Source organism: Mastigoproctus giganteus, chromosome 3 (genome assembly GCF_048544385.1).
Source record: "Mastigoproctus giganteus isolate SK-2022 chromosome 3, ASM4854438v1, whole genome shotgun sequence".
Classification (NCBI taxonomy): domain Eukaryota; kingdom Metazoa; phylum Arthropoda; class Arachnida; order Uropygi; family Thelyphonidae; genus Mastigoproctus; species Mastigoproctus giganteus.
In genome coordinates, this window is record NC_143577.1 from 84292412 (window position 1) to 84304910 (window position 12499).

General features: G+C 39.5%; 1 protein-coding gene across 1 annotated transcript in view; it reads left to right on the forward strand.

Moving 5' to 3' along the window:
- Window positions 1-12499, forward strand: part of LOC150088120 (uncharacterized) — a 1786788-nt gene that overhangs the window by 1317595 nt on the left and 456694 nt on the right. Inside the window, exon 32 of the mRNA XM_090370030.1 lies at window positions 9218-9318. Coding sequence (XP_090226156.1) covers window positions 9218-9318 — 101 coding nt within the window. The remainder of the gene's footprint in view (window positions 1-9217; window positions 9319-12499) is intronic.

Below are 12499 nucleotides of genomic sequence, written 5' to 3' on the forward strand. Positions count from 1 at the left end.
CAGTGTGCTGATGTGCAATTTACTTAAAGATGCAACTACCATCAGGGGTAAAGGGAAGAGTTTTTGCTTCCGTAAAGTGACTACAGTTGTCTCAGACAATTTTTAAATTCTGTAGAATGGATCAACTGATAATGTTACCAACAGCAAATTCTAAATGGGAAGCATTGAAGGAAGTAATCTTGGAAGCTACTAGGCTTTGTGTGCTAACTAAGAAATACTGTTCAAATTTTGGGCCTAAATGGATGGCAGATGAACTAATTAGACTCGTGGCAGAGAAGAAAATGTATGGAATGCATATAAAGTATCAGGTGACACAGAAGACTATGGTAGATATCAGCTAGTCTGTAATCAAGTCACAAAGGAGGTTACACAAGCTATGGTAGATTATGAGAAATCTTTGGCAAAGAATGCAAAGAAAAACAGCAAAGACTTCTTTACTGATGTAAACTCTAAAAGGAAGGGGATGAATTAGATTGGTCCACTTGATATCAACGGTTCGATTGCTGATGGACCTGCTGAGGTAGCTGACAAACTGAATGAGTATTTTGCATCTACATTTGCACACAAGGAAATCTGTAGGAAAGTGGAAGCCAGAAGCTTATCATTCTCTAGCAGGGAGCTAAATGCTTTTGTAATAACTGAAAACAAAGTGGAAAAGAAATTGTAGCAATTGAACATAAAAAAGTTACCTGGGCTGGATGGGATCTAACCAGTCATATTAAAGGAGGCATATCTTGTCAGACAAGACTTCCCCTTAACAAATCCATGCTGTGTCTGAACTAGGGGGGAGAAGACAGAGAGTGGTAATCAATGGACACTGCTCATCGTGGACTAATGTTATTAGTGGAGTCCCTCAGGGTTCAGTGTTGGGTCCACTGTTGTTTTCTGTATTTATGAATGATATTGATGATGGTATATATGTCCAAGTTTGCAGACGATACAAAGGTTGGCAGGGTTGTTAAGGACACTACTGATGCTATGCTGCTGCAACAGGATCTGAAAACGTTGAGCAGATGGGCTGAGAGGTGGAAAATGTAAAATACTATATATGGGAAACAGTAACCCCAGAGCAACATATCAACTCTGTGGTACCACACTGACAGTGGTAGAGAATGAAAGGGACCTGGGGATAATTGTGTAGTCAGATATGAAGTTTTTTGAGCAGGGCAGGCAGGCTGCAAGAGTAGCTCATGGTGTCTTGTCAATGATACACAGGAATTTTTCTAGCAGGGATAAGGAGGTGAATCTCCCTTTGTATAAGGCAATGGTTAAGCCAAACCTTGAGTACTGCATACAGGTCTGGAGGCCTCATTTTAGGAAGCATGTAGAGCTGCTGGAACTAGTACAGAGAAGAACCACAAGATTGGTGAGTGGAAGAAAGGGTTGTTGTTACAAAGAAAGATTAAGTTCTGCAAATTGCAGCATCTTGAGACTAAGCACCTGCAAGGTGATCTATTAAAGTGTATAAGGCCTTGAATGGTTTGAGCAAGCTGGATGCTAATGGGATTCTTCCTCTTGCTCAGATTACTCCACTGAGGGGGCATAAATTCCATGCCCCCTCAGTGGAGTAATCTGAGCAAGTGATAGGGATATAAATCTCACTGTTGTTATCCACAAGATTAGATTGAATCTAATAAAAACAGTCTGTATTTTTAATAAGTTTGCAAGATCATTTCAAAAATCATTTAGCATTAGCATTATCAGAGTCATATGATGCAAGAAAGCAAGCTATATATATATCATCAGCCAAAAAAAAAAAAAAAAAAACCTTCAACCATTTTGCCATTCCATTGGTGGTTGATAGTTGGAAGAAACTTCCATCTGTTGTAGTTCAGGTCAAAAACTTAAATAAGTGCAAGGTAGAACTGGACAAGCATTTGGAGCGAATGGAATGGCGAAATGGTTGAAGGTTTTTTTTTTTTTTTTTTTTTTTTCGGCTGATGATATATATATAGCTTGCTTTCTTGCATCATATGACTCTCATAATGCTAATGGTAAGTGATTTTTGAAATGATCTTGCAAACTTATTAAAAATGCAGGCTGTTTTTATTAGAATCAATCTAATCTTGTGGATTACGATAGTGAGATTTATATTTGTATATATTCCTTTATTGCCATAATTAATATGGTAAAAACACACATAAATTCAAAGAGCAAATTTTTCACAAATACCTAGGCAGATGAGTTTCAGCAATAAACAAATTTGTTGTATTCTCATACAACGCAGTTTAAGCTAACTTTTAACATTACAAAATTGACAATCATGACCCAAACACCATGAAATTTTCTATACACTGGGAACAACTGATGGTGTTATCAACAGCAAATTCCAAATGGGAATGATTAAAGGAATTAATTTTGGATGCTACTAGGCTTTTCATGTTAACTAAATATTACTGTTCAAAGTTTAGATCAAAATGGTTGTCAGTTGACTCGTGGCAGAGAAGAGAAAGTGCATGGGACACACATAAATTATCAGGAGACATAGATGCCTATGGTAGATATAAGATAGTCTGTAATCAAGTCACAAAGGATGTTACACAAGCAAAGGCCGACTGGGCTAGCCGGGCGGATAAAGTGCCTGCCTGCAACCCAAAGGTCGCGGGTTCGAATCCCACCTCAGGCTTGGATCAGAGTAGAAAATGCAAAAACCTTGGGAGGTGCAATTTGGCCAAAGAAGCCGATCCGCCAACAACTAACAAAAAAAAAAAAAAAAAAACCACAAGCAAAGGAAGATTATGAGAAATCTTTGGCAAACAATGCAAAGCAAAACAGTAATTCTTTCCTTATGTAAACTCTAGAAGGAAGGGGATGAATCAGATTGGATCACTTGACATTGACGGTTCAATTGATGATGAACCTGCCAAGGTAGCTGACAAACTGAATGAGTATTTTGTATCTACATTCACACACGACAGAGTCTGTAGGAAAGTGGAGGCCAGAAGCATATCAAACTCTGGCAGGTAGCTAAATAATTTTATAATCACTAAGAGCAAAGGGCACTAGAAATTGTTGAAACTGAACATAAGAAAGGCACCTGGGGGTGGATGGAACCTATCCAGTTATATTAAAGGAAGCAGCAAAGGAAGTAAACAAACCCTTAGCCATAATTATGGAAGCTTCCTTCGACTGAGGGGAGGTTCCCCGTGGACTGGAGATGTGCAAATGTGTTCCCAATTCAGAAAGGGGATCAAAGGGTGACACGAGTAATTGCAGACCTGTTAGTCTAACTTCTCTTCAAGAGAAAATAATGGAGTCACTGGTTTGGAAGCAATGCAGGATCATCTAGACAAGCAGTTAAAATTCAGACACAGCATGGGTTTGTTGCAGGGAAGTCTTGTCTGACAAATTTGATTGTATACTGTGAGTTGGTCACAAAGGAACTGGATGCAAAAAAATAATTTTGGTATTATATATTTGGATTTTAGGAAGGCTTTTGGTACTGTGGCACATGGAAGATTACTATACAAATTGGAGCAGTATGGCATTAAGGGAAAGTTGCTACAATGGATAAATGGATGGTTGAGTGGGAGAAGACAAACAGTGGTTATCAATAGACACTGCTCATTTTTGACTAATATTATTAGTGGAGTCCTCCCGGTTTCAGTGCTGGGCCCATTGTTGTTTTGGTTATTTATCAATGATATTGATGGAGGTATATCAGGGTTGATGTCTAAGTTTGCAGATAATACCAAGATTGGCATGGTTAATGACAGTACACTACTGCAACAGAATCTGGAAAAGTTGAGCAGATGGGCTGAGAGGTGGCAACTGAAGTTTAACATTGACAAATGTAAAGTACTGCATGTGGGTAGCAGCAACTCCAGAGTACATTACACACTAGTAGTAGCAGCCAAGTAGTACATTATTACTAGTGCAGAACTGAGAGGGGCCCGAGTTAAAATTGACAGAGCATGAAAATTCGGCCCTGGAAAGATTGTGCAAGGCTCAAGGGGTAGAATTTTTTTCAGCCTGGTCTGTACTTGCTAACAGGAGAGACTGCTTCTACAGGGATGGGATACACTTAAATAGAAAGGTGCAAGAATGTTTGCTGATGATATTGAGGCAGTGTTAGGTGGGTCGGAAAACTGCTAGATTGGGGGAATACAAGGACTAACAGATTAACAGTAGCCACTGGCAGAGGTGAAAGTAATTCTTGCACTGCTTCTATTGGAATGAGCAGCAGCCTGTAAAATAAGATGCAGGATATTTCAGAGACTGCTGGGAATCATTGGGGTACAAGTAAACACATGGGTTGTGTTAGGGTAGCTAAGAAAAAGCACAGGTGCATGTATTCTTGCGTGTACACCAATGCTAGGAGTTTAGTAAATAAATTTGATGAATTTGAGGTATTGCTCAAAACATCAAAGGCAGATATTTTGGGATTTCAGAGACATGGTGTCACACAGATATAAGGAATGCAGAACTGGAATTTGGGGAGTACAATGTCTACAGAAAGGATAGACAGGATAGGAAAGGAGGAGGGGTTATGCTATTAGTTAAGAAATACATAAAAGCGAAGGAAGTGAAGCCAGTTGACATCGCTGGGCAGTGCAGTGTCGAGTCAGTTTGGTGTGACATAAGCATTGGGAGATCAAAATTGAGAGTAGGAGTGTGCTATAGGCCTAATGACTCTGATGAGTATAATAAGATACTGTACAGGGAAATAGAGTGGGCCAGTAAATCAGAGAGTCTTATAATGGGAGATTTTAATTTCCCAGATATTGACTGGAATTTGGGGGCTGGTCCCTCACACACTAGCAAGGCTTTTGTGGATTTATTGGATGATTGTTTTCTACATCAGCTTGTTCGGGAGGCAACTAGAGGGAGTAATACTCTTGATTGGATTATTAGTAGTGATTCTTCATGCATTAAGAATCTGAAGGTAAATGAACCACTAGGTGGCAGTGATCACAGTGTGCTGAAGTGGGATTTACTCAAAGAGATGCAGGTGTAAAGGGAAGGGTTATTGCTTTCGTGAAGGCGACTACGATGGTCTGAGACAGTATTTAAATTCTATACAGTGGGACCAACTGATTATGTTACCAACAGCAAATTCAAAATGGGAACCATTCAAAGAACTTATCTTGGAAGCTACTAGGCTTTACATACCAACTAAGGAATATTGTTCAAGGTTTAGGCCTATGTGGATGTCAGATGAACTAATGAGACATATGGCAGAGAAGAAAAATGCATGGGATACATAAAAATTAACACGTGGCACAGACGCCTATGATAGATACAAGTTGATCTGTGACCAAGTTACAAAGGAGATTAGGCAGGCGAAGGCAGATTATGAGAAATCTTTGGCAAGGGATGCAAAGAAAAACAGCAAAGAGTTCTTTACTTATGTAAACTCTAGAGGGAAGGGGATGAATCAGATTGGTCCACTTGATATCGATGGGTCAGCTATTGATGATCCTGCACAGGTGGCTAACAAACTAAATGAATAATTTGCATCGATATTCACACATGACAAGTTATTCAGTGAGGGGAATGCCAAAGGTGTATTCAACTCTGGCAGTAAGTTAGAGAATCTTGTAATAACTGAGAGTAAAGTGGAGGAGAAATTGTTGAAGATAAATAAAAGAAAGGCACCTGGGGGGAATGGGATCTATCCAGTTATATTAAAGGAGGCAGCAAAGGAAGTAAGCAAACCCTTAGCCATAATTATGAGAGCTTCCTTGGACTCAGGGGAGGTACCCATGGACTGGAGATGTGCAAATGTGACTCCAATTCACAAAGGAGGATCAAAGGGCGACACAAGTAATTATAGACCTGTGAGTTTAACTTCTGTTTGCGGAAAATTAATGGAGGCACTGGTGAAAGAAGCACTGCAGGATCATCTAGACAAGACTTCAGTTATAGCTCAGACACAGCATGGTTTTGTTAAGGGGAAGTCTTGCCTGACCAGTTTGATTGGATACTATGATGCAGTCACAAAAGAACTGGTTGCAGGGAATAACTGTGACATTATATACTTGGATCTTAGAAAGGCTTTTGATACTGTTGCACATGGAAGACTGCTGCACAATTTGGAGCAGTGTGGCATTGGAGGCATATTGCTGCTATGGATAAAGGGGTGGTTGAGGGGAAGAAGACAGAGAGTAGTAATCAAAGGACACTGTTCATCGTGGACTAATGTTATTAGTGGAGTCCCTCAGGGTTCAGTATTGGGTCCATTGTTGTTTTCTGTATTTATAAATGATATTGATGATGGTATATCAAGCTTAATGTCCAAGTTTGCAGACGATACGAAGGTTGGCAGGATTGTCAATGGCACTACTGAAACTATGCTACTGCAACAGGATCTGGAAAGGTTGAGCTGATGGGCTGAGAGGTGGCAAATGAAGTTTAACATTGACAAATGTAAAGTACTACATATAGGGAAACAGCAGTCCCAGAGCAATGAATCAACTCTGTGGTACTACACTGACAGTGGTAGAGAATGAAAGGGACCTTGGGGTGTTCTGGAGGCAGATATGAAGTTTTCTGAGCAGTGCAGACGGGCTGCAAGTGTAGCTCATGGTGTATTGTTGATGATATATAGGAATTTTTCTAGCAGGGATAAGGATGTGATTATTCCCTTGTATAAGGCAATGGTTGGGCCACACCTAGAGTACTGTATACAGGTCTGGAGGCCTCATTTCAAGAAGGATGTAGAGATGCTGGAACGAGTACAGAGAAGGGCAACAAGATTGGTGAATGGAACAAAGGGATGCTCTTATGAAGAAAGGCTTAAGTTTTGCAAATTACAGTGTCTGGAGACTAGGCACCATCGAGGTGATCTGATAGAGGTGTATAAAGCCTTGAATGGTTTGAGCATGCTCAATGCCAATGGGATTCTTCCTCTTGCTCAGAATAATCACCTGAGAGGGCATAAATTCAAGTTGAGGAAAGACAGATGTAGGATAGATGTGAGGAAATTTGCCTTTAGCCAGCGGGTGGTTGGTTTGTGGAACAGACTTCCATCCCTTGTCATGGAGGTTGATAGCCTGAATAAGTTTAAGGCCCAGCTGGACAGGTATTTTTTGGCTGATGCTTCATAAGCTTGCTTTCTTGCATCAAATTCCTCTACTAATGCTAATGCTAAAATTGATATATTTCATAATTAGTACAATCTTTAACAGAAAATAAGCCTATTTTAAAATTAAGGAAGGCTAATGGTATTTTCATTCTTACACACACAGTACTGATTAAATAAAAGTTTACGATCTAATTTAACACTAGAGAGTTTGATTTGAGATACAGTTGTTAAAATACTCATGCCAAATCATGCATCTAAGAAAGGTTAATTAGATAGTGAAAAACATATATTAATTTTTCTTCATGTTGCAGTTCAGCTAAACCTGGCTCCATATTTAATAAAGAGTTGTAATTCATGATGAACTCCTGTTTGATAAATTAAAGTAATTTTAAGTTACATTATTCTTTTCTTTAAAAAGAAAGACTTTGTTATTAGCATATGATATTAACGACTCATGTTGGCTGACAAAGAGGAAAATATAGCTGCAATTACAGGACAATATCAAGAAAAAGTTGAGTTAAGTGTGAATTTAAAGGTGTCTGCAATTCTGCCTAGACAAGATATGAGGAAGTACACGTTGAGAGCCTTATTAATCAATTCAGCCCTGGACAGAATGTGCAAAGCTCATGGTGGAGAATTTTTTTCACCATTTTCTGTGTTTGGTGACAAACAGAAGAGACTTGTTTAACAGGGATAGGATACACTTAAATAGAAGGGGTGCAAGAATATTTGCTGATGCTATTAGGGCAGTGTTAGGTTGGTCATAAAATTGCTAGCTTGGGGAATACACAGACTAATTCCGACCAGGCTAGCCGGTTGGGTAAAGTGCCTGCCTGGCAACCGAAAGGTCGCGGGTTCAGTTCTTGCCTTGGGCTTGGATCAAAGTACTACAAAAACCTCGGGAGGTGCATTATGGCCACAAAAGCCTATGCGCCAACAATTACGGAAAAAAAAAAAAAAAAAAAAACACAGACTAATAGATTAACTAGAGGCCACAGGCAGATGTGAAAGTGATTCTTGCAGTGCTTCTATTGGAACGTGCTGCTGCATATTCCAGTAGAAGAAGCCTGATCAGAGATTTCATGCAAAAAATAAGGTGAGGATTTCAGGTTCTGTCATGGGTCATCATGGAACAAGTAAATACATGGGCTGCGAGAGGGTAACTAAGAGTAAGAACATGTTCATGTATACTTGCATGTACACTAATTCTAGGAGCATTGTAAATATATTTGATGAATTTGAAATACTGATTAAGTCATGAAATGCAGACATTGTAGGGATGTTGGAGACATGGTGTCACTCAGACATAAGCAGTGCTGAATTTAAATATGAGGAGTACAGGGTATATAGGAAAGACAGGAGGGGTTGGGGATTGTGCTCTTGGTTAAGAAGCATATAAATCTAAGGCAGTGTATTCAGTCGACATGGGTGACCAGTGCAATGGTGAGTCACTTTTGTGTGACATAAGCACTGGGAAAATAGAGATGGGAGTAGGAGTTTGCTATAGGCCTTATGATTGTGGGTATAGAGATACAGTCACCAGGCTATACAGAGAAATAGAGTAAGCCAGTAAATCAGAACATCTTATACTGGAGGATTTTAATTTTCTAGATGTTGACTAGAATTTGTGGGTTGGTTACTCATACACTAGCATGACTTTTGTATATTTATTGAATGACTGTTTTCTACAGCAGCATGTTAGAGAGGCAACAAGAAGAAACAATACTCTTGATCTGGTTATCAACAGCAATTTGGCATGCATTAAGAATCTGCAGGTAAAAGACACACTGAGTGGCAAGTGATCACAGTATACTAATGTGCAATTTAATTAAAGACATAAATCACCCTTATGAAATGCATTTTCTTTCATAAGGGTGACTGTTGTGGTCTCAGACAGTTTTTAAATTCTTTGTAGTGGGACCGACTAATGCATTGGTTGCATGTAAGTTTTCAGGTAATTCAGAATATGCCTAATATGCCTAAAAAAGCAATATTTCTTGTAACTAATCATAAGGATTAGATAATAAAATACTAGCCACCATTAAAATACTAGTTCTGTTTATTTAGTTTTACTAATGGTTCTTGTAATGGCTAAAAGGATAAGCTACTAAAATTCAATATTCAATATTGTTTAATATTGGTTCCGTTGTTTTAGTTACTATAGAATACTAATATAATATATTTTATTAGGTTTTGAAGAGCTCAAAGAGGAATTAGGTTCTTCAAGAGATATTTCAATGCAAAAAAGGATATCATCAGATGTTTCCAGTGAGGAGCAAAATATTTTGAAGGTAAAAGCACTTATATTTGAAAATAGAGTTTGGCTTGGCTTGACTTCTACATACAGACAATCTTGTTTAACTTGTATTAGGAATGGTTGAATGATGCAGGGAAGCAAAGTTTTTCTGCATCTGCCAAATGATGTTTCTTTGCATAATTTGCCAGCACTAATATTATTATTACTACTACTACTAGTAGAAGTAATAATAATAACAATAATACCTATAAAGGGTCACAATAGCCCAGTGGTTATGCTCGGCCCATCAAGTGGCAGACCCAGGTTTAAATCCCAACCACCTACCACCAAGAAGCAGAATCTTGAAAGTTATATTGTGCTCTACCTCCCCAAGTTGAATTGATGGCTGAAGCTGCTGCTCCTGATAACTAACACCCACCACTAGATGCATGCCAAAGCTGAACAGGTCCACCTCCATCGCTGAATGAAGACGACAAATAGAAGTATTGAACATACTGCAATAAGTGTGGTGCAGGATAAAGTTACTTGCGTTCAGGCCTTAGACAGAGGGGGTGGATTCAAAAAGTCGGCAACAATCTCCCTTGGAAAACAGTGAAGCAACTGGTGCTGTCCCCTGTTTTTTTTTTTTTTTTTAAGAAAGCCCCAAACACAAGAGATATTAAAACCTATGGTATTACCTTATTACCGTGCTTGGGTTGGAGGTTGAAAAAGACAAAAGAAGATATTTGTTGACATTAGACTTGAACTTCTGTAGACTGTAATTTTCAGGAAATATGTATAAAAGAAAGTTGTTCCAGAAAACAGCAGTTGAATGAATAAACAAGGAAGATAAGTAAATGGAAGTTGGCTGGTGGCAGCATGTGTTCGGACTGTTTCGAAAGAGAGAGTGGGAAAAGCCAATTCAGAAGAACAGTGCCCATGGAAGTATCTGTAGAAAATGCATGCAGCAGAAACAGTGCATCTATGAGACAGCAAGTGGAGAGACTCTGTTAGAGAGGAGTCATTAATTAACCTAACTGCCCTCTTCTGAATGGAATCTAGAAGCCTAAGAGAGGTTTTGGGGGCACCGCCCCAGATGTGGGAACTATATTCCATGGTAGGGTGGATTTGTGATTTGTACAGAGTGTACAGCTGTTTGGAAGAAAAGTTATGCCGAGAGCGAAAGAGAAAACCAAGTTTTTTAGATGCAGAGGAAGCAATATTTGTAAAGTGCTTGTGCCAAGAGAGATTAGAAATCAGGGTAATCTCCAAAAGAGATATATCATCTTGCCTAGAAATCGGAGTGTTACCAAAGATAAGTATAGGAGCAGAAGAATCCTTTTTGCAAACCATAAGTAGTTGGAAAACCATAAGATGGAAGCTTGTTTAGAAGACCTTTATGCCAAACACGATCAAAAGCCTTTGGGATGTCAAGAGCAACTGCTTGTGTTTCACCGAACTTTTCCATTGAATATGTCCGTAAATGGGTAACATAAGCCAGAATATCACCATTGGATCGACACTGACAGAATCCATATTGGTGATTATTGTTCAGACAGAAGGTTTAAAGGTAGTTTAAATGTTGGTGGTTAATTGATTTCTCCATTACTTTAGAAAGAGTAGAAGTAATTGCAATGTGACGATAATTGGATGGGAAGGATTTGTCACCCTTTTTAGGAACTGGCTGGATATGATCAGAAGGAAAAACACCTTTGGAATACGAAAGTAAAAAAAAAAGCCGGCAAACAAGGAAGTGTTTGGGTGGTTTAGATCTTTTTGCAGATAAGCTTACTCTATTTGTTTGACGATTCATGGTGTATTCAATAGTAGGAAAAAGTAGCGGGGCGACATGCTGTATAAAGTAATGAAATTTTTGGATATGGCATACACATGGTAAGAATATACCAAGGTCCTTGACATAACGTGACCTTGACAATATTCCCCCCCCCCCACATACACTCTACTCAGACTTCCTCCAGTCACTATCTGGCAGAGTAGAGGTAGCAAGATTATACACTAGCTGATCCAGAAGCCTCTTAAGAGTTACCAATAGGTTCTGTCCGGTGTACTGATTAGTGGCCAGCTTGCAAACACCATTTTAGAGCTGTACCCTAGAAATGTAAGGAAGGTTGGATCTCGCCATGATGTCCATCATAACCTCAAAATTCATCAGTCATACTGCATGATGGAAGTGATGGGGAAGGGTTGACCAGAACTTAGCTCTGGAGACTAAACATGGGTTCCACCACTTCAAGCCTCCAATAAGCAAATTGGTGGTATTGAACTGGTTGATGAGAGTCATCTACCCCCTTGTATTGCCTGGTAACACAGAGAGGCGGCATTCCTCCATGTGGTATTGGGCGCCACACCTCAACCCCTGCTTACGTTGCACACCAGGGTGGACACCCACAGTGTGCTTGCGCATGGGGGTTATACCCAGGATTACTAACAGTCCCACCATCGTGAAGGTGCAAGCAGAGGATTTGGCTGCCATAGACTGTCCGGACTTCTCCGAAATTGGATCCACTTGGCTTGAGTGTCATCCATATATCAGTTTCATCAGCATTTCGGACTTCCAGGAAGCAAGTATAGCTTGTCTGGCATACCTGAGAGGATGTCTGTGACAACCTCAAGGACCTGTCTGTATGACTACTAAAAGGAAAGGGGAAACCGTCCAGCCCAACTAACTGGAAGTGCTTCCAGTGCAACTGCGCTAGTGACCCTAGGAGACACCAATGCACAAAATTGACCATCAAAATGAATATGTTTTTCATTCAAACGTACTGTAAAGTAACCAAGATGGAGAATGATTCCCGCCAGTTGAGATCAGCAAATAGTTGACCACCATCAGACCATTGTCACAAAGAACCTGGTAATTCTTTCAGTCTTGGAAATAATCTTGTAGTTGGTCATATGAAAGACCAACTATAAAAAAGAAAATATGATACAGAAAGCGAACTAAAGGAAGAACAAAAAGAAGAATTACAATCCAGAGCAACCAAAGTGGGAACAGATAAAGCAGAATTCGAGGAATGGACCCCACAAAGACCCACAACATACTGAAGCAGAGTCCCAATAGAATCCACACATACTGCTTCATTCAATAAATTATACCAGATTACCTCAACAATAGTGAAGGAATAATCCACGCAGGCATATATTGTGCCGTCATATCAACCACCTGGAAGTGAAATCAGAGACTGGCAGAACAAGAAATGTGAAAACAAGAGACAACC